The following is a 23,639-nucleotide window of genomic DNA, read 5'->3' as shown; positions in this document are numbered from 1 at the left end:
AATGGATTCAAACTGCAGGGAAACAGATTGCACCTAAACATTAGGAAGAGTTTTCTGATGGTAAGAGTTGTTTGGTAATGGAATATGCTACTGGAAGTGTGGTGGAGTCTCCTATTTTTGAGGTTTTAAATAAGAGGCTGGAAGGTCGCCTGTTGGGAGTGTGTTTTTTTTACTCTGTGTTCCTGCATAGCAGGGGGTTGGATTGGACATCCCTTGTGGTCACTTCCAGTTCTATGATTCTATGAAACTTTCTAAGGAAACTACCCATTCTTCAATCATAATGAAAGAGAGCCCCCTTCGGGGAGAGAGATGTAGGTTAGAAATAAAATTGTATTATTATTGTTATTTATTATATGTTACTTACTTAGGTGATCCCTCGTTGGACGAGTAAGATGGTCTTCCATTATGGATTTCCCTGTGGGTCCGTATGTGGCTGTGGAGCCCTATTCTTGCTCTGCATCTTCTTCCGCAATGAGGGCATTGGTTTCCAGGTGGAAGGTGGTCCCGGTCGGGGTTGGCTTGACGCGCCTTCCTCCTGGCACGTTTCACTCTTTCACCCTCCACTCGTGCCTCCTCAAATTCTGCAGCACTGCTGGTCACAGCTGTCCTCCAGCTGGAGCGCTCAAGGGCCAGGGCTTCCCAGTTCTCAGTGTCTATGCCAGAGTTTTTAAGGTTGGCTTTGAGCCCATCTTTAAATCTCTTTTCCTGTCCACCGACGTTCCGTTTTCCATTCTTAAGTTCGGAGTAGAGCAACTGCTTTGGGAGACGGTGGTCAGGCATCCGGACAACGTGGCCGGCCCAGCGGAGTTGATGTTGGAGGACCATCGCTTCAATGCTGGTGGTCTTTGCTTCTTCCAGCACACTGACGTTTGTCCGCTTGTCTTCCCAGGAGATTTGCAGGATTTTCCGGAGGCAGCGCTGATGGAAACGTTCCAGGAGCTGCATGTGACGTCTGTAGACAGTCCACGTCTCACAGGCATAGAGCAGGGTTGGGAGGACAATAGCTTTATAGACAAGCACCTTGGTCTCCCTATGGATGTCCCGGTCCTCAAACACTCTCTGCTTCATTCTGGAAAATGCTGCACTTGCAGAGCTCAGGCGGTGTTGTATTTCGGCGTCGATGTTGACTTTGGTGGAGAGGTGGCTGCCAAGGTAGCGGAAATGATCAACATTTTCTAATGTTACACCATTAAGCTGTATCACTGGCATTGGAGAGGGGTTGGCTGGTGACTGCTGGAAAAGCACCTTGGTTTTTTCAATGTTCAATGACAGGCCGAGCTTCTCATATGCATCTGCGAAGGTGTTTAGAGTGGCTTGTAGATCTTCTTCTGAATGCGCACAGACGACATTGTCATCAGCATACTGGAGTTCTATAACAGATGTTGTTGTAACCTTGGTTTTGGCTTTCAGTCTGCTGAGGTTGAATAGCTTGCCATCTGTCCGATAGATTATTTCCACTCCGGTGGGAAGCTTCCCATCAACAAGGTGAAGTATCATAGCAATGAAGATGGAGAATAGAGTTGGGGCAATAACACATCCCTGTTTGTTTATTATATGTGCAATGCCAGGAATTGTACATATGATTGTTTAATAAATACAAAGACTTGAAAATGCTTCATTTTCCTTTATTATAAAAAAAGCCAAAGCTTACATCAGGAGTAAGAAGGGCATTTGCCTGAAAGCAAGTATATGTGAACAAAGCAAAATGGAGATGGAATCATTGCATTAAATGACACAAATGGATCAAAGAGCAATGACAGGTATGTTCACAGCACCACTGTTTTAAATTCATTCTACTCTTCAGCTTCGTTCCCAGCTACAAAATACCTTTGTGCCATAATGGTGAATAGCTCCAGAAAAAGTGAAATGATAAATCATGGAGAAGTAGTAGTCTTTTAAACCCTGATCTCAACTTCTTTTGCATTCTACTGCATCTACCTGTGGAAGTAAGATTCACACAAGCATAAGATTTCCGTTCCATGCAGCAGATATGGAAAACTACATGAATTTATAACCACTAGGGGAAAGCCCACACATGTGTGTTTTGGTTTACAAAATAAGGAAATCTGGGATAAGGAACAAACAATCCCTTGCCATGTAAATATTTTGCTCTAGACTTTGAGTAGAATTCAATTCAAATCAAATCATTTATTTCGGTCATTGACCAGCACAGAAAATAGTCACATTTTCATATAAACTTGGTAGAATTCAAGATGACAGAAAAGGCTGAATCTGTAGGTATGTTCTTATAAGATGGCAAATTTCTGACGTATAAACATTCAAAGAGCAGTACTACTATTTCTACTACTAGTCCTCTGCATTCCTGAAAATGTTACTTTCCAGTTCTACAGCAGCGAAAACACAAATCACATTGCTACTGAACATATTTAGCACCTGAGCAGTCAACCAATTAACAGGAACCTTAAGGAGAAAGATATTTAATAAATTAAATCTGCACACATGTATATATTAATAAATTAAAAAATACACGTATTCTCCTCCCCTGAGTGTGCTAAAGTAGGTATCAACTTAGAAAAGGTTTTCCACAAAGTTCAAGCAGGTAGAGTAAGGCCACATCAATCCTGGAATTCAGCATCTACAGGTTTTGTAATTATTCATGTTAAAAACATATGTGATGTTATTTTATGTGATGTGTTTAATAATGTTTAATGTTTTATCAGGGGAAGGTCAATTTTGATGTTTTATCAATGGCATTGAAATTTTGCCAACACTGTGAACTGCCCTGAGTTCCCTTCAGGGTTGAGAAGGGCGGTATACAAATACCGCAAATAAATACTCTAATTAATTAGGAAGGTGCCTTTTATCATCCCATTGAGAGTAACAGTCTGATTCAGTGCTGGCCATTATGTTATAGGACTACAGTTCCCAGTGTGCTTTATAACTGGCCTTGAATGACAGGAGTTGCCCAGCAATATTTAGAGTCACAGATGAGGAATCCTTGTCTAAGCTGTTCATCTACAATTTTTTAATTTTGCATTTTCTCAAGTTGCTCCTGACATGGAAAAAGAACTGCAATTTTGTACACATTTAGTTGAAATGACCTCATTGAACTCATATTTTCTTGATGCAGGATCCTGTTTTAAATGAATAGACAGTTATTTCAAAATATTATTTCAAAACAGATTAAAATTCCATTTATTCACATTAAGATATCTCATCCACTGAATAAGAAAAGTGTTTACATCCACACAGGCAGACTTTAGAAAGGACTGCAGTTTGTCTGCCATCTATGGACAGCCATAAAATAGAAGCAAAAATATTATTGATTACAGGAATTATCACCTGGTAACTCCATGCTCGATGGGGCATCAGATCAACGCAACCTGTAATCTTTCTGTCTTGGATAGGAAAGAGAGAAAAATGTGCCCTTGCAGGATATCCATCAATCACCCCAAGCATGGGTAATGTGTGGTCTTCCATATGTTGTAGAATAACCACCCATTCTGGCAAGCATTACCAGTGGTGAGGTATGATGGGAAGTATTACCCCAGAAACATGGGCAGGGCCATACCTTCACAATGAATGTTCCTAAAATTTGTTTTTTTGCAGAATTTCTGGCTTGAAATTTAATCAAAAAAATAAGCTTGCTCAAAGGAAGAGACTGTCCCAGTGAAAACAGGGTTGAAGTTATAGATGAGTGCTTTGTTTTCATCCTCTATGCTGGGGAAATGGTGGTTGCTCTTCCGGGCTGCAAAATAAAAGCGAGAAGCATAGATTATTTTCATGCCCCAGTTTAACCATTCTCACCTTTGTTCTAGATCAAGCCCTTTGGATGCTTCCCTCTGCAGTGATAGATGGCAAAGTTACGGTGTTCCGCATCATAAAAAGCTTTGCTTAATGCTTCTGTGAAAAATTAAATCTTTTATATGTGTTCTTGGAATGCTCATTTTACAGAGATTCTAAAACCTAATTAATTTCTTCATTGCTGAAAGCCTTCTGGAAACGCTGTCTTTTCTTCTGAGAGACAGTACTCCTTTGATAACTGAATCTGGGGCAAAAATGTGAAGTTATGCCCAATTAAGACATGAGCAGATATACAAAGGAACATAGTTTAGTACAGTTTTATCTTTTTTTATTGACTTTGACTTTCTTTTGACTTTTATTATGATTGTATATAATGCACCTTTTAAAAAAAATCTTTGAACAAAATAAGTGTCACTATTCATTTAATATGGGCATTTACAATATAAAGATAAAGGGTGGTTGGGTTGCTGTGAATTTTCAGGGCTGTATGGCCATGTTCCACAAGCACTACATGGTTCAGATATGTGGATGACGGCTTCACCATTTGGAGCCATGGAGAAGAAGAACTGAACACATTCCTGGATCATCTCAACAGCACCCACTCAAATATCCAATTCACCATGGAAAAAGAAAATGAAGGAAAACTGCCATTTCTAGATGTCCTTGTTATCCGCAAACCCAATCAACAATTGGGCCACACAGTTTACAGAAAACCCACACACATGGACAGATATACATTAAAACTCCAATCATCACCCAAGTCAAAAAGAAGCACAATTAGACCCCTGGCAGACTGTGCAAAAAGAATCTGTGAACCCCACCTCCTCCAAGATGAACGGAACCACCTAAACCGGGCTCTACAGGCCAATGCATACTCAGACTTCACAGACTTCAGAGGAGCTGCAAGACCAAGATCTAGCCATGAGAGTAAAGACAAAGATCCACCCAGAGGAAAGGTGTTTTTACCATACATCAAGGGAACTACTGACTGCATAGGGAAGCTGATGAAGAAACACAACATATAAACAATCTACAGATCCACTAAGAAAATTCAACAAATGCTACATTCAGAAAGGCAAGAGGGATCCTCTCATTTCTGCAGGAGTCTACCGTATACCATGCAGCTGTGGACAAGTCTATACATAAGGACCACCAAACACAGCATTGCACAAACATGAATCAAGGGACATGAAAGGCACTGCAGACTACTTCAATCAGAGAAGTCAGTCATAGCAGAGCACCTGATGAACCAACCTGGACACAGCATATTATTTGAGAACACAGAAATGCTGGACCACTCTCACAACCACCAAGTCTGATTACACAGAGAAGCCACTGAAATCCACAAGCATGTGAACAATTTCAACAGAAAGGAGGAGACCATGAAAATGAACAAAATCTGGCTACCAATATTTAAAAAAACTTGGGGCAGTAAATAAAGAGCAGCATTCAAAAAGCTGGGGAATTCCAGACAAGAATCAACCAGGGCCAGCTAACACCTCCCAACAAAGGATTCCCCCAGGCAGCAACCAGACAGTATTTGAAGCTGCAAGGCTGTTAAATGCTAATTAAGGTGACCATTTGCAATATCCCCACTCTTCTCAAGCAGACAAGCGTTCTTTCTCCCACCCTGGACATTCCACAGATATATAAACCCCACTGCCTAGTTTCCAACAGAACCCTCAACCTCTGAGGATGCTTGCCATAGATGTGGGTGCAACGTCAAGAGGGAATGCTTCTGGAACATGGCCATGCAGCAACCCAGCGATTCCAGCCATGAAAGCCTTCGACAACACAAAGGGTGGTTATATTGCCTCCACTACTTTGTTTAAAAGTGATATTGTCATGAAGTCTCCTTTCCCATTGTACAGTTTACTACCCACGTTCGCAGTGTTTGATATCTTTTTTACAAAGATTCCATACCTTCATTGACAAAGAATTCAGCTGTGAAATAGGCAACTTTTATAGCTGACTGGGAATGTGGTATGCCTGGTGAATTCTTCCATTCATATGGGTTTTTCTCTGGATGCCACTGGACACCATACACTGGGTATTTGTAAGCTAGGAAACAATATGTTTTTCATTATTCCATGCAAACATGACAAAAGCTTCCTCTTAAAAACAGGGATTCCATAAACATTTTACTGTTGAAATCCATTGTGAAACAATATCAGTCACGAAGTGGGTTTCCATGGCCAAGTGGTGAACTGAACCCTGGTCTCCAGAATTGTAATTCAATGCTCAAACCACTACACCATACTGACTCCTTATGTACTGAAACCAGGACTTCCAATTTATAGGCCTGTCACAGTCATTATACTCCTTCAGATACATTAAAAGAGTGCCTGTGTAATAGAAAATTGCCTCTACTATCATCTTGAAGGCAAATAAAAAGTTTTCCTATTCCACAAATAATCAGAAAACTACAGAATATGTGTCCCATTTTGGGTTCCCAGATGTTGTTAAATTAAAACTCCCTAAAACCAATTATATGAGTTCTGGGAGTTGTAGTCCAGTAGTTAAGGAGCCCGAGTTTGGAAACAAGCACCATAGAACAAGACACTCCCTGTAGTGGCCAAGTTCTTCCAGAAGCACTGGATCAATTCCATTAGCTACCTCATTAATTCTCCTAATTCCATTTGTTTTGACTTTTGTTCCACTAAACTTGCTGCCACTTTCAGGGGCGGGAATACTTGCCATGAGGTAAGATTATGTCACGTATTTTGCCTTATTCAAATAGACGGAAAGTCTTTGAATGAATTCAGATGCTGCAGAAGCACACTGTTCCTTCTTTTAGACTTCCTCCCCCACCTCAGAATTAGAGATTTCTTTAATAGTGATGAGCAGGTTTTGTAGGAGTGCAAGAGGCTATAGAGACAAATGGAACCTACCATCAATGCCCTTCCTATTGTTGGACAGAAGCCATAATCCAAATCTATGCCATGCCTTGGCTGCTGTGTCTTATTTTGTGCAAAATTTAGAAACTGAAGAAAATTTTACCTTCCATGGTGGATATGAACTCAACATTGTGATCATTGGTTGTCAAAATCTTGTAAAAATCACGCAACTTCTCATTATTTGTGAAATTCTGTAAGAGAAGAAATATAATGGATCTTTTTTTTTCAAAATGTGAATTATTTTCTGCATCATTGTATTATCAAAAGTATGTTACCTGCACAGAAAGGCTCCAAAAATGAAAGTGTGAAGTCACGGGCTCAGAAGCTATTGCTTGCAATAGATCATCAGGAAAACCTTGAAACATTCTGCTGTCATGGGCACCTTGTACCAAAAACAACAATTTGAATCATATTACCATCTGAACTGTGCCCATTTTCTCTATCAGATTTAGAATCTATGCAGCAGGGCTATCGATCTAATCATACCTCAACTGTGGAACACCCTGCCAATGAAAGTTAAGAGATGGCGCTATCGGTTTTGGACTTCCAGCAGGCAGCTAACATGGCACTCTTAAAATGAATGTGTATGCTATACAGTTGCCTGTTAAACCCATGAATTGTATGGGGTTTTCATAGGCAAGCAATATTCCCAAATGTTTCTGTCAGTTTCTTCCTCCAAAATATAGCCTAAAACCCCTGGTATTCATTGGCAGTCTCTCATTCAAGTACTAGCCTATGCTGACCCTGCTTAGCTTCCCAAATCACAAGGGTATTTCTTGTGTTTCATTTATCTATTTTGTTTTAAATGTTTTTGTGTTATTTAATTTAGTGCCAATTCATATTAAATTGGCAGTGAATGAAGCAATTTTAAAACTTAAAGGTAAAGGTTTCCCCTTGACATTCACTATAGTTGTTTCTGACTCATCTCCATTTCTAAGCTGAAGAGCCAGCATTGTCCGTAGACACCTGCAAGATCAATGTGACCAGCATGACTGCATGGAGCACTGTTACCTTCCCACCAGAGTGGTACCTACTGATCTACTCACATTTGCATGTTTTTGAACTGCTAGGATGGCAGAAGCTGGGGCTAACAGTGAGAGCTCACCCCACTCCCCGGATTTGAACCACTGATCTTTTAAGCAGCAAGTTCAGCAGCTTAGTGGTTTAACCCACTGTGCCACTAGGGGCTCCTTTTAAAACTTTAGGAATAGATAAATAAAACATATAAAAATACAGCATCCATCTCATAGCAAATAAGGAATGGCCAGATGCCTGTCTAAATTAAAAAGGAGTGCAACCTATACTACTATGACATCACGTTCCACAGCTGGGGAGCAGCCATCTCAAACTATAAGGCCTTAACTTCCCCTGATATTCTATACAGTCAGTACAACTCACGGAGGCAATAGGAACAGTCTCCAATGAGAGCCCGCTGGTGGTTTTGTTCTCTTTTTCCAGTTTCCTAATGCCTCTTCTGTGGTTTGGCCTTACCAGATCCTAGTAAAGTCCATCGCACCAGAATGCAATATAAGTGGGCATGGTACATCCATGGGCTCAGGGACAGCAAATCCACTACTGCTCCTCCCAAAGTTGATTGGAATTGAATAAAAACTCAGAGTTAGAAATCCCATTCAAGTTGGAGTAGCTTTAGTAGAAATGGTGGCAAAATCCAAAATCCCACACCTACCTAAACTTCCATGGAGCTCACTGGTTGAGTTTGAGTGAGTAACATTGTCAGTTCCAGAAACCCACGTGATAGATTAGTCTCAGATTTAGCATAAGTTGAAAACTTATGCTAAAATCAGAAAACCTCAGGATTCCAGATGGTGTTGCCAAGGCAGTTAAAAGTTGAATCATAGCATGATAATTGTCTAGCATAAAAGGGCTTAAAGATGTAAGTCTTGCACCAGGTCTTAAAGTCACCTCCACAATGGAGGACAGCGGAGTTCAAGTACTATCTAAGATCCTGTTTCTAAATGAAGGTCCAATCCCACCTATTCCCTCAAATTCCAGAAATATTTAACACAGTTTTTGAGTTTTTACCTTGAGTAAAGTTCAGTGGCAATGCAAAGCCATCTGTATTGGTCCAAGTTAGCAGGTCTTCACCACTGGTGAGATAGCTGAGCAATTCATGCCCCAAGCATGTCCCCCATACTGGAAAATAGTCTCCTCTGTCATTGGCCTTGAAAATAAAAATTAAAAAGTCAATACAAAGATCAAGATGTAACATTCTTAGACCCAACTATGCCCCTGCCATCAATCCCAACTAGCAGGGGCTGACAGTCAAGACAAATTAATGTTGAAGACTAAAACATCTGGAGGATTCCATGTTAGGGAAACCTGTATTAGATATTTATATTCTGTATTAGATCAGCTTAGGAATCCAGACAAGACTGGATTTAACCAGAAATCACCAACACCATTTACAAAGGTATAAAATGGAATGGGGAAAGAACTGGAAATAACTTTTCAGACATTCCCTTATGTTTTCAGCTCTTGACACTTTTTATTTTGGGGGTGGGTGATTTCAGAGCCATCTGGAAAATTCCATGTTAAGGACTGCTGCTTACTCTTTTTGTTAATAATGTATTTATTAACTTAATATCAATGTTATATTTACTATATTATTAATTACTATTCATTAATAAATAAACAAGTTTAGGCAGTGTTATATTTAATTGCTAAGAATTAAGATGTTTCCTGCTTGCAATGTTCGGGCCAATAAAAACAATGCACATAGAGTATTTCAATTTTTAAGCAATAGAATAACTCATGTTAAGCTGCTTTGAGTCCCCTTAGGGGGAGATAAAGTGGATATTAATAAACAAACAAACATAATATTATTCATATTAATATACTGTATATGTCTGAATAATCAAAAATACAGCTTTCAGGTAAATCTCCTTTTCAACAGTTTATGTTATACTTTTTTATATAACTACGTGTATACAAGAACACCACTTTTTATCAGGACAGAGTCACCGCATTTAAGTGTTTTACAGCTCAATCCTGTTGGTGCAGTAGAGCCTTAAATATGAACACATAAATGACGTAGCAGATGCTATTTCGAAATAGTGGAAATATGTGTCAACTACAGTATTCCTTCTTCAGCCTTTCCCCACACTAAACAGAGAGAATTTGCATTTTCATCTGTTTACCTCCAAGGCTTTATGGTAGAATATTTTTGCAACCCTGGAAAATTCTGAAGTCTTAAGGTCAACACCACCTCCAGGATAAAGTATCCTAAGAAAACAAAATTTCAGCAGCAATGAACATGACCGTCAACTGAGTAGTCAACACAAACACCATGACCAAAATCTTGTCAAGACATTGCATACTTGCAAGTGAACTTATGTACAGCACATCCCCCGTTGCCCATGGATTCAACACCCACAGTTTCACTTACTAATGCTCAAAAAACATTATGGGATCTCTAATTGAAACAGAATTGCAAAGATATATAATGTCTGTTTTCAATAGAAGACTGCTAATGTGTACCAGAGCCAGCAAAGGGACTGAAACACAATGAAACATTGACAAAGATGTGGGCATACAGGATTCTAGCCCACTATAACTATGGAAGGATTTGTAATAGAGGTTTGGTACAAATTACATACTAAAGTAACATTTCAGATATGTTGTCAAAGTAACATTCTTCATGTCTGATTGCCAGAAAACAGTGCTATTTTACTACAAGTCCCATGCCTGTATTTGTCTACTCAAAAGTAGACCTGTCAGGCAAGGTGTAAAGCTTCCTTTCCCACATTTGCATGTATTTGGCTACCATGGAGATTCAATGAAGATCTGAAAGCAGTTTCTTTGTATATATTTTGATAATATTAACAATATGATCTAAATTCAGGAACCAGTTTCCAACTATTAGAATTCATGTCTGTGGCTAGTACTACAAACTTACTGACCCTAATCATGTTATTGTCACTTGTCTCACCATCTTCTAAATATATTTCAAAACAATTTGTTCTGACAAAGATTCGTCTAAGTCACTCAAGAAAATCCATAGCTACACAGAAATGGGGAACTAGGTCTCTGGTAGCATCTCAAATCCTAAAACACCAACTATCTAACAGATATCCATTATCATACTTACCCATTAATGGAATTGAAAATTGTATCATACGCTTCATCTGAGAGATTTAATCTGCAGGAAAGTAATGGAAAAAAAGTTCAAGTGTCTATATATAGCTTTTACATCTATCTATATACATAATAAAAGTGAAAATATGTATGTGTGTGTGTGTGTGACTGAGGTATCCACTTACTCAGACAAGCCCCCCTCCTCCCACAAACAGCTATAGCTCCCACTACTCAGGAGACACCAATGGCCTTCCCTCCACAAACACCATACTGCCCACCACCCAAGTGAAGGCTTTCATAGCGGAAAAATTCATTCTAGATTTTATATGTTTCCTCCAACACAGACATCCCAGTATTCCTTACTTTCTCCATTGGCGTGGAATTTGCATGATCCCGTTCACTGCCTCTCCCATAACCCTTTCCTATTCCTGTCTATGGCACACAGCAAACAAAAGAATTGAAACCACAACTGAACACACTGGAGAGATTTGGGGGGAATTCACCATGAGTTATAGGAGTTGTGTGTACTGGGATGTATCATTCACCTGCAATCTAAGAGCACTCTGAACTCCACCAACAACGGACCTGGAACTAACTTGGGGCCCCCATGACCAACAAAAAATACTGGAGGTCTTTGGATTTATAGGAGTTGTAGTTCACTTACATCCAAAGTGCACTATGAACCCAAACAACGATGGATTAAGGTACATGACTAAGTTCTTGTGGGATCACTGTGTATGTTAAGAGAAAAAGACTCTCTCTGGGTAATTACAATTCGCAGGCTGAGTAATTAAGGTCAACAAGTTTGGGCCACTCCCAAAGGGATATAACTGGAGAGGGTCTGTTGTATGACTTTGAGTTTACTAAATGTTTGCTCCTAAGCTTACTCGGCATAAGCTCCTGGCTTGCAGCCTATTTGATGCTGGCAAGTTTGTCTTCCATGCTCATCTCCATGAACAAGAAATGAAGACTGGAAGAAGACATATTTTCTGATATAAAGCATTGCATGAATTAAATGCAAGGAATATACATGAGTTTAATACTCCAGAGGAACTGTGATTGTATTATGACTGAAAATTTGTGTTGAAGTTGCTGTTTTTTCATGAACTCTGCTACACAAGAGTAAAATTTAAGTTTTGCTTTTCTTCTATTTGTGTTGCTCATTTTTGAGTATACAAAGGACTAATCTGCTGGTCTGCATGCATCAACAAACCATAACACATATATCACATGGGAACAAAATCAACTCACTTGAGAAATGTGTTGAAGAGTTCTGTGGATACAATGGACTAGTAAAATAACAAATAAAGAGTCCTAAAACAAATCAGGCTTGAAACTTCTCTGCAAACCAAGATGACTAAATGGAGGCCCCTTCCACACAGCTCTATAAAATCCATATTGAACTGGATTACATGGCAGTGTGGACTCCGATAACCCAGTTCAGAGCAGGTATTGTGGATCATCTGCCTTGATATTCTGGGTTATATGGCTGTATGGAAGGACCTGGAAATTAATTGGCATAGTTGATGTCGATGTGAAAGCAGTTAACAACAACATAAAAGATCATGACTTGCATAATCTTACCTTATTGGTACTACTCGTGCTCCAGCGGATTCCAAAAATTTCACATATGAAGCGGCAATATACGTTTTCCCTAACTTCTGGAAGCTTTTAAAGTCAGTTTCCTGTGATAATATTCCTTTAAAAACCAGAACAATATAGAATGCATATTAGACACCGATTTTTCTCTGTAAATATATGAAGATGCTGCTAATAACTATAATCAAAAAACCTATGGTCAAAAAGGTAACGAAGTTACTGTCTTTCCTAAATGGATGATTTTAAGAAGGAACAGACATGGTTTTAGATAAATCATATGGTATTTTTTTAAAAAACTATCAAATTGGGGCCATATCACATGTTACTAATTTTCTACCCATTAGTAACCAAAATGAAACCGGCATGAAAACACAGCTAGATATAAATGAATACTGAGCTGTGTGTGTATGTGTGTGTGTGTCAGTGTCAGGAGTGACTTGAGAAACTGCAAGTTGCTTCTGGTGTGAGAGAATTGGCCATCTGCAAGGATGTTTGCCCAGGGGATGTCCGGATGTTTTACCATCCTGTGGGACGCTTCTCTCATGTTCCTGCATGAGAAGTTAGAGCTGACCGATGGGAGCTCACCTCACCCCCCAGATTAGAACTGCCAACCTTTCGGTTAGCAGTCCTCCCAGCACAAAGGTTTAACCCACTGCACCACTGAAGTCGATCAGCAACTTAGAATACATCTACACTGTTGAATTAAGGCAGTTTGGCACCACTTTATCAGCCAGGGCTCAATGCTATGGAATTCCAAGATTTGTAGTTTATTTAAGCATCAGCATTCTTTGCAAGAGTTTAAAGACTTTGTAAAACTACAACATCCATGATTCCATAGCATTGAGCCATAGCAGTTGAGATGGTATCAAATTACATTAATTCTACACTGTAGACACAGCCTTTTTTTTTTCATGTCAGGAGCGACTTGAGAAACTGCAAGTCGCTTCTGGTGTGAGAGAATTGGCCGTCTGCAAGGACGTTGCCCAGGGGACACCTGGATGACTTGATGTTTTTTATCATTCTTGCGGGAGGCTTCTCTCATGTCCCTGCATGAGGAGCTGGAGCTGGTAGAGGGAGTTCATCCGCCTCTCCCCGGATTTGAACCTGCGACCTGTCGGTCTTCAGTCCTTCTGGCACAGGGGTTTAACCCACAGGAGCTACTTAAGAAAGTGGTAACATAATGTAACACAGTGACATTTAACTAGTTACATGGGGTAACCTTTTACATGCAGTTTGACAGGACTTTCTCAGCTTTAATGAACTTCTCTTATAGATATTAATGTGTTTGTCTCACAGAGCTACAATATACACAACAGGTTATTATTTTCAGGAGTGTAATGAATGACGGCAACAGCTTACTCACCAATGCTACAATGAGGAACAGAAAATAACTGCTTTCAAAAAAACCCACAACTTTCCAACTCTGACTAATGAGAGCAGGTATGTTTACGAAGTAATTACATATCTATAATTTCAAAATGACTTTATAATGACATACCCTTCCTCCTCAACATGTCATATTAGTATAGTAATACGAAAAGGCATGGGTACTGCCACAGAGAATACAATCAATATTATAGATTGAGGACAAAGGCTGTGACTCCCTATAGTTATTTTGTTGTTGTTATTGTATGTCTTCAAGTAGATCCTGACTTATGGAGACCCTAAGACCCTGCTACTGGGTTTCTGGAGCCAAGAGTGTGTGACTTACCCAATGGAGTTCTATTGAACTGAGTGGAGAATTGAACACTGGTCACCGGAGTTGTAGTCCAGCAATGCCAAAATCACCACACAACACTGACTCTTCTCTACATATTTACCCTGGAATAAATCTCACTGAATGCCTACATATGTATAAAGGTAAAGGTTGTCCCCTGACATTAAGTCCAGTCATGTCTGACTCCGGGGTGTGGTGCTCATCTCAATTTCTAAGCCGAAAACCTGGCGTTGTCCATAGACACCTTCAAGGTCATGTGGCCAGCATGACTGCATAGAGCAAAACCTATTGATGTACTCACATTTGCATGTTTTTGAACTGCTAGGTTGGCAGAAGCTAGGGCTGACAGCGGAAGCTTACACCGCTCCCCGGAATCAAACCTGTGACCAACAAGCTCAGCAGCTCAGCACTTCAACCCACTGTGCCACCAGGGGCTACATATGTATACTTAGGACTTATTCCTAAGTATGTGTATATATATTTCTATATGCACAGCTCAATGTGAGGCTTTCTCTGGATCTCCCTAAAAGCAAATTACCAGTCTGGACAGAAAGATGCACTTCAGGAAGCCAATGAAACTAAATAGCAGCCTCTGACCAGCAGTGGACAAAATGTGTACACACAAGGATAAAGATTTATACAGTGCAACCTCCCTTTTGAGTCAATATCAAAGACTAACATGGCATCTTATATATTGTTCTCTTTCCACCTGTGTTTTCTTACCTGAAAGAAGATCTTACTATTTCCCTAGATATGGAGCCTAAATACCCTGTGAAGGCAATAGAACCTTTCCAAAGCTGAGTAGGGTCAAGCCTGGTTATGGTAGTACTTGGAAGGGGTCTACCTGGTGCTGTAAGCTATGTTTCAGAAGAAGGCAATGGCAAATTGAATATTCGTTACCAAAGAAAACTCTATGAAATTTACAGAGAGCCTTACTCAATGTGAGTTACCCAATGGAGTTCTACTGAATTGAGTATGATGCAGCAGTTTGATCATTTGACTAGATGTCTGGAGACCAGGGTAAAATCCCTGCTTAGATGAGTCACACACTTTCAGCCCCAGAAAACCTCATACTACCTCCTAAGAGCCCCCATAAGTTGGAAGGCAAATAACAATAACATGCAATTAATGAGGTCACTATAATTTGCCACATGACTTGAAAACACGCAACAAATAGAAATGAATCCACAAAATCACCATAATTTCCCAGGTGACCTGAAGCCACCTAACAAAAACCTGCTGTCCAAATTCAAAACTCAACTGAAGGCCTATCTCTTCCGGCAGGCCTACCCAGTTGTTTTTAAACACATTGTATTTGTATTTTGATCATTGCTGGATTTACCACTGTGCTTGGGTGTACTTAAGCACAGAGTCCTGTTAGTCCGGGGGGGGGGGGGATCTTCCTACCCAAAAAACAATGTTTACAATGGATTTTGCTTATGTGGTGCAATTCTAAATTTGAAAGCATTCTGTTTCAGAGCCAATTTGAGACATAGAGTTGATAAAGATTTTCCCTGACATTGTCTAGTCGAGTCTGACTCTGGGGAGTGGTGCTCATCTCCATTTTGAAAGCTGAAGTGCTGGCGTTGTTTGTAGACACATCAAATGTCATGTGGCCAGCATGACTGCATGGAGTGCCATTACCTTTCCACAGAAGTGGTACCTATAGATCTATTCACATTTGCATGTTTTCAAACTGCTAGGTTGGCAGAAGCTGGGGCTAACAGCAGGAGCTCACCCCTCCCTGGATTTGTACTGCCAACCTTTTGGTCAGCAAGTTCAGCGGTTTAACCTGCTGTGCCACCAGGGGGCCACAAAGCAGGCAGTGTAGGCCTACTGGACCTACCTCCTTCAGGGCCCATACTTAACTAGCACAAGGCCTCATTTGTCCTAAATCCAGTGCTGATTTTGATATATGCATTTGTATTGCATTATAACTCTTGCACTATGTATTTTCATGGATGTATTTTGTGGTGGTGCATTTTAATATATGTATTTTGTTGTATGCATTCTATGGCAATGTGTTTTAACTGTGTTCTGCCCTATCCTGAGTCATGAGGAGGGGCGGGAAACAAATGAAAAAATACGATTACAATTAGCAAGCAAGCAACCAGCCAGGGCCGAATGACCAGCATATTTCACTTGAAAAGTAAGTCTTGCACCATCTTTTCCCATTACCAGGCCAAGGCCACTAGGGGGTGCCAGAGAGGGGCCAGTCCATTTTATGGGGGTAGAGGGTGGGTTGAATGAGTAAAACAATTTCTCTCAAGTTTCCTGTGATTTTGTGTATGTGTGTGTGTGTGTTGGGAGCGACTTGAAAAACTACAATTTGCTTCCGGTGTGAGAAAATTGGCTGTCTGCAAGGATGATGCCCGGATGTTTTGATGTTTTCCCATCCTTGTGGGCGGCTTCTCTCATGTCCCCGCATGGGGAGCTGGAGCTGACAGAGGGAGCTCATCCACACCCTCCCTGGATTCGAACCTCTGACCTGTCAGTCTTAGTCCTGCCCCCACCCATAGTTAATGAAATAGAAAGTGGGGAGGGGGAATAAGCAGAGAAAAGGGAAATGGGTTTCCTCCTTCAACTGCCCCCCCTCCCCCAAATGACCTATTATTCTCTGTCTAGGCCCGTGGTTCTCAGCCTGTGGGTCCTCAGGTGTTTTGACCAACAACTCCCAGAAATCCCTGCCAGTTTCTGGGAGTTGGAGGCCAAAACATCTGGGGACCCACAGGTTGAGAACCACTGGTCTAGGCCCCCTTTTGAAGTCTGCCGGATAATGGAACAGGATCCAAGATGAGTGCAAGAGATGTTGCTGCTAAATCAGGTCTTTAGCCTCCTCTAACAGAATCCTAAAGTCGAAGTACTTTGATCACATCATGAGGAGACAGGAAAGCTTAGAAAAGACAATGATGCTGGGGAAAATGGAAGGAAAATGGAAGAGGGGCCGAGCAAGGGCAAGATGGATGGATGGCATCCTTGAAGTGACTGGCTTGACTGTGAAGGAGCTGGGAGAGGTGACGGCCGACAGGGAGCTCTGGTGTGGGCTGGTCCATGAGGTTACGTCGGGACGACTGAATGAATGAACAACAGAATCCTGGTGCCGCACCAAACTATAACTCCCTTCATCCCCTACCAATGAAGTGGTGGCAAACTGCATTAAGGCTGTAGCTGTGGGTCCCGACCTTTGATCCTCCAACTTTGTGGGACTTTAACTCCCAGAAGCCCCTCCTCCCAGGCATGGGCCAACTTTGGCTCTCCTTCCAGGTGTTTTGGACTTCAACTCCCACCATTCCTCACAGCCTGTGAGGAATGGTGGGAGTTGAAGTCCAAAACACCTGGAAGGAGGGCCAAAGTTGGCCCATGCCTGCTTTAGGCGACAGTCAGAAATGCTGAGAGCTGAAGTTCAAAACATCTGGAAGGTGGAAGCCTGGGAAAGAGAGATCTACAGAGAGATCCACTGCAGACCCAGCTTAAGGAAGCCTGGCCAAGGCAAGAGGTGCAAAGGTGCAAGAGGTGCAAGAGGTGCCTGGGCGCCCTGGCCTCCCTTCCCAAGCCCTGGGCGCCTTGACTGGCAAACAGGGCTTGCAGAAACAGCATCCCTTCTCCCACCCGGCATCTCCCTCTGCCCCGGAGCCTCACCGACGATGGGTCTCTGGTTCTCGCTCCGCCGCAGAGCCAGGGAGGAGGCCGAGGCGCAGAAGAGGAGGCCGAGGAGGGCGCCCACGGCCAGCCCTTCACCCTTCGCCTTCGCCATCCGCGCAGGTAGAGACAGCCAGCCGCTTTGCCAACCTCGCCGCGCTCAGGGTGGCTGCTGGCCAGCTCCTCGGCACTGGCTCCCCCTCCCCACGCCGCCCATTGCATCCTGGGAAACGTAGTTCTCCGGGAGGTGGGCTCGGAAAAGGACAGGGGTGGTGCCTGGGGCGCTTCTTCCTGGAAGACTTGGCTCATCGTTGGGTAAGGAGATCACACCGCAGCGCGTCTCGGTGGGGCAGAAAAGGCTGCCAGCGAGCGCCTCCTCCTGGCGAAAAAGGGGAATAGACTCCAAAGACACAGCTTCCTGGAGGCTGGTTATGAGAAACGTCGCAGCTGACGCATGGCCCTTGCGTCATAAATGCAGGCAGTAGCACAACCGTAGGGAGAGGTCTGTGTATGTGTGAACTTGTGTTAGGTTTCTTCCCTGTTTTTATCTGATTTTTTTTCTCAGCTGTGTTTCGAAAATAAGAATTTGTAAAAGTTATTTTTGGGACAGCAACTCCCAGCATCCCCTAACTAATCTATATAAATAAAAATGAAATGTTCGTTTGTGGGATTAACAGAACTCAAAAACCACTGGACGAATTGCCGCCAAATTTGGCCTCAAGACACCTACTAACCCAAGGAGTGACCATCGCTCAAAAAAATTGACTTTGTAATTTGGGAGTTGTAGTTGCTGGGATTTATAATTTACCTACTATCAAAGAGCATTCTGAACTCCACCAATGATGGAAATGAACCAAACGTGGCACACAGGACTCCCACGACCAACAGAAAATACTGAAAGGGTTTGGTGGGTATCAGAGGCGGACCTAGGTAATTTTCAACGGTAAGCAAACAGTATTTTGGCGCCTCCTCCCCCCCCCCCCCCCACACACACCAATCACTGATATATATTTTCTGTTCGTTGTGCCGTCGCGCCCGGGGCTATAGAGAAAGAGGCATGGACGTGACTGCTTTCCCCAGGGGATTGCTTTCTTGCCCTCCTTTAGGGAAACTGGAACTCCCAAGGACCAGAACACAACAGTTAACTTGAAATGGTGTTTATTGTTAACAGTTAGCTTTCTTTCTTAGGTACAAACTTTATGTTTCAACGGGGAAAACCACTTTATAAACTCTTAAATCCAGGGTCCTAGGAGTAACAAGCTGAGAAGCTTTTCCTGTTCCCTCTCTCTCAATGGCTATGGATGCCGGAGTAAACCACAACCCCAGTTCAGTGGCCTAAGCTGAAGGACAAGACCTTCCTATGGTGCCACAGAACCGGTGTGAAGGCGCCTGAGATCTTCACAATTCTATTCAGGGTGGTCTGAACATAAAGAATAAGACTCAGGGGAAACAAACCTAAGAACTGGTAGTAAAAAATGCCTTGACCAGGGGCTTTGGGCCAAGCTTTTGGACACGTCCATCCAATGAGTCTTTTACTGAGGTAAAAAGGGTGAGGGAGAAACCTTTCCTTTCTCCCTTGGAAGGGGCAGAGCCTAAACAACTGAACTGGGGAAACAAACCAATTGGTGCACAACAACAATAAATTGACAGCTATAGTAACCAATGAAATTTAACTATACATGTACAAGGTAGACAGAAATAAAATGGCAGTTTAAAATCCTGCAACTAACAGTTCTAAATATATTCGTCCTGGGAGTTCTGTGTGCCATATTTGGTTCAATTCCATCAGTGGTGGAGTTCAGAATACTCTTTGATTTTAGGTGAACTATACATCCCAGTATCTCTGACAGTATCTCTGACAGGGAGCTCTGGCGTGGACTGGTCCATGAGGTCACAAAGAGTCAGAGACGACTGAATGAATGAACAACAACAATACATCCCAGTAACTACAACTCACATATGTCAAGGTCTATTTTCTCCCAAGAGCACCCCTGGTCAAAATCAACGATACTGCAAATGCTTACTTTGCATAATGGGTTGAGCCGCCCCTGGTGGGCATTGACATTGAGTTTGGGAGTTGTAGTACACCTACATCCAGAGAACACTGTGGACTCAAACAATGATGGATCTGGACCAAACTTGGCATGAATATTCCATATGCCCTACTAGGAACACAGATGGAGCTTGGGAAAAATAGACCGTGACATTTGGGAGTTGTAGTTACTGGGATTTATAGTTCACTTACAATCAAAGAGCATTCTGAAGCTCACAAACGATAGAATTGGGGCAAACTTCCCACACAGAACCCCTATGACCAATAGAAAATACTTTAAGGCTATCCAGTCCAATTCCCTTCACCAGGGCAAGAAAACCTAATCAAATACTGTTTACCCACAATCATAAAGAAATTACAAATATTAGAAACCAACACTTTCTCATTACTTTCATTATGGCTAGTATATAATAATAATAATAATCATCATCATCATCATCATCATCATCATCATCATCATCAAGCTACTCTGGGACTTCCGAATTCAGACAGTAAAGCTGGTCCCAGTGGTGATCAGCACACTGGATGCAGTGCCTAAAGACCTTGGTCTGCACTTAAACACAATTGGCGCTGACAAAATTACCAGCTGCCAGCTGCACAAGGCCACCTTACTGGGATCTGGACACATTATTCGCTGATACATCACACAGTCCTAGACACTTGGGAAGTGTCTGACGTATAATCCAATACAACAGCCAGCAGAGCATCTGCTGTGGACTCATCTTGTTGTGTTTCAAATAATAATAATAATAATAATAATAATAATATAATCTTTATTTATACCCTGCCACCATCTCCCCAAAGGGGACCTGGAGCAGCTTACATGAGGCCAAGCCCAATGATACATTACAGCAACATAAAATATAAACAACAAAATAACATCATAATAAAATAAATAAACCAATCAAGTAAAATAAACTACAAAATAACATAATGGAAAATAAAACACAGTGGGCAGGCTAAATGCATGACATAAAATGATAAAACACTGGATGAGATAACTAGTCAAGTCAGGAACTGAAGCTCTGCAGATCCAACTCTCAGACTCTAGAGGGCCTGGTGATAGTATGATAGCTGGGTCCAGAAGCTCCAAGTGTTACAGAGATGCCACAAAGGCAGCTGTGAATAAGGGAAGAGAGGGGGCAGAGTGAGAGCGGGGAGAGCGAAGGAAGGATAGAAAGGAGGGGATGCTTAGGGTAAGGGTTAGGGCAAGGTTTAAGGTTTGGGTTAGGGTTCCGGTTAGGGTACGGGTTAGGGTAAGGTTTAGGGTTTGGGTATGGGTTAGCGTAAGGGTTTGGATATGGTTATGGTTTGGGTTAGGGTAAGGGTTTGGATAAGGGGTTAGGCTTAGGCTGGTGGTACAGTTAAGTGTTAGGGTTTCACCATTAAAGAACTCTTACATTCCTTTTATATTATCTGTCTCCAGCCTGGCTTACATTAGCTAAGTCTCTCTTGCGCAAAGTGCCCTCCCGCAGGAGTGATGCAGCATCTCCGTAACGCTCAGAGCTTCTGGACCCAGCTATCATACTATTACTGAGGGCCTCATCACACTCAAGCATTTATCCACTTTAGATAAAGGTAAAGGGCAAAAGTATGATAGCTGGGACCCAGTGCTGGTTGTGCTGCGCTAGTTGTGTAACGTGGCTCTGAATTATTTATTTATTTATTTATTTGCTTTATTTCTATACCGCATTTTTCAGCCCCAAAAGGCTGAATTAGAGAAGGGAACACGTGCACCAGACACACCATCATGTGCATGAGACACTGCACGCAGTGAGAGGCGCAGCTATGACAGAGTCAACAAGGTAGTTTGGTAGAAAGGGGTGGGGACAGCCAAGCATACTGATGTAGGCTATCCACGTTCAAAAATTTTGTTGCATTGGAAGGAAGGATAGAAAGCAGGGGAGAAATACAAGCAGTGGTGAAAAATGCATGAAACCCAGTCGCTCTTACAGTACTTCACTGTTAAGAGAAGTAAGACCATATGTCAAGACCTGTTCCTTAAGGTAGGAGTGGTTTTTCATATCTTATACAACCCACTGCAAACATAGCATTTTTTAAACAAGTTGAACCTTTTAAAGGTGCATCCCAATATGTTCTTCTGGCTTTTGAAAAAAGTCTGGTTGGAAATGCAATAGAACTTTTACTACTATTAAAAGTAACAATGGGAAAAATCATAATTGGAAATAACATTGTCTCTCAATATAACGAGTGTTGATTAAAACACATACATGACAGGACAGCTAAGATCATTGGAAAAAAATATTTAATAAAGGATACAAAATTACATAAAACTAGATTTTTATAATATATAATTTATTGTTTTTTAAAGAAGGCATGTAAGTACTCCCACATAGGTGCAATATATTATATTATTGCAGTTACTTTTTCACTTCAGTTAAATGTTTTCTTCTGGCGTGTTACTTTCCATATTGTGTATGCATGTTAAAGGGAATAATTCAATTAAAATTTTCAGAAGTCAGGAACCTTAATGTTCTGATCTAGTATACCTTATGACCGAAGAGAAGTATATATAAATAGAACTCCATGAAATGTTAGGGCCAGAAATTAACATTGTAAGATATATAAAGGTGTTACTCAAGATGTAGTTTGCACACAATTGCATGCAAAATACAAACAAATCACAAATTTCTCAGGACTTTGAAAGCAGGCAGCTCCCGAGTTACAAACACATGACCTACAAATGACTCCTAGCTAAGAACAGGGGTGAGACAACAGGAAGTGAGAGAAATCTACCCCTCGGAAGGGAAGTTCACTCCTGGAAGAGTTGTCATGAAGAAAGGAGGTCTCCACTGAAGCTTTATCACCAACCTGTGTTTCCACAACAAGTCCAATTTTTCAAAATCTAATCAATTATCACAGGAACTGAGGCCTCTTCCACACAGTTGAATAAAATCTCATATTATCTGCTTTGAACTCAGATGTATGGCAGTGTGGACTCAGATAACCCAGTTCAAAGCATATAGTATGGGATTTTCAGCCTTGATATTCTGGGTTATATGGTTGTGTGGAAGGGCCCAGAAAGTGAAGTGAAATCTTCTGAATGGACACAGACACTGAAACAAACACAACTGGCGTCTTAACCCCAAAGCTAGCTAGCTATATCTATCTATCTGTCCATCTCTCTCTCTCTCTCTCTGGATTTACACTTTTAAAATGTACCTGTTCTGACTTACTTACAGATTCAACTTAAGAACAAACCTACAGAACCTATCTTGTTAGTAACTTGGGGATTGCCTGTATTGTACTTTAGATGAAAAGATAAAATGCTAGGTGCAAAATTATATGCACAGTTTACGTTTTTCTGCTTATAGTGTTCAATTTTTATTCTAAAAATATATATCTAGTTATATAGAAGTAAATTACAAACTATAAAGATATTCACTGTTCACTTACTGTACATATAGAAGACAATTAGAAGAAATATATTATTTTAACTTTTTTAAAATTTATTTAGAAAATGTATATTCCACTTTTCAACTAAAAAGGCTCTCAGTTAACATCACAGTGTTAATTGCAAAATATCCGCAAATTCTAATATTTTTAGCTGAGAGAGACATATTTATTTTGTGTATGTGCCTGTTGACTTATGGCAACCCCAAGAATTCCATTGGCTTTCTTAGGCAAATAATACTCAGAGATGGTTTTGTGATTTCCTTCCTCTGAAATACAGCCTACAGCACCTGTTTTTTGTTGGTGGGCTTCCATCCAAGCAGGATCTGGTTCCTTAAGAGCACTAAGGCAGGGATTATATATCAACTGAAGTCCTTACTACTGAAGACCTTACTGTAGGGCCAGCGTCGTCTCATTTATAGTGGATGTATGGTGTGAACCACCCTCTTTCATAAAGAAG

The 23,639-nt window shown here is 41.2% G+C and overlaps 1 protein-coding gene across 1 annotated transcript; it reads right to left on the bottom strand.

The window, feature by feature from the left end:
• Positions 1–1,611: 1,611 nt before the first annotated feature.
• On the bottom strand, positions 1,612–18,040 carry GGH (gamma-glutamyl hydrolase). Its single transcript, XM_060775387.2, has 9 exons — positions 17,713–18,040; positions 12,342–12,456; positions 10,771–10,821; positions 9,821–9,905; positions 8,706–8,844; positions 6,938–7,044; positions 6,766–6,853; positions 5,689–5,826; positions 1,612–3,709 (listed from the first exon to the last, which is right to left on the bottom strand). Exons 1-9 carry the CDS (start codon positions 17,825–17,827, stop codon positions 3,588–3,590), a joined length of 960 nt encoding a protein of 319 aa, XP_060631370.2. The 5' UTR covers positions 17,828–18,040; the 3' UTR covers positions 1,612–3,587.
• Positions 18,041–23,639: the final 5,599 nt, after the last annotated feature.

The sequence above is a fragment of the Anolis sagrei genome, chromosome 4 (genome assembly GCF_037176765.1).
Source record: "Anolis sagrei isolate rAnoSag1 chromosome 4, rAnoSag1.mat, whole genome shotgun sequence".
Classification (NCBI taxonomy): domain Eukaryota; kingdom Metazoa; phylum Chordata; class Lepidosauria; order Squamata; family Dactyloidae; genus Anolis; species Anolis sagrei.
Note: the sequence above shows the minus strand (reverse complement) of the source record. Positions and strands in the feature narration are given on the sequence as shown.

Bases quoted from the DNA above. Each gene is read 5' to 3' on its own strand.
- GGH (XM_060775387.2), bottom strand. From the start codon at position 17,827: ATGGCGAAGGCGAAGGGTGAAGGGCTGGCCGTGGGCGCCCTCCTCGGC. The intron at 10,822-12,341 runs GTAAGATTATGC...ACTTTCCTGCAG, and splicing joins GCACGAGTAGTACCAATAAG to ATTAAATCTCTCAGATGAAG. The intron at 8,845-9,820 runs GTAAACAGATGA...TTTATTTTCAAG, and splicing joins TCTACCATAAAGCCTTGGAG to GCCAATGACAGAGGAGACTA.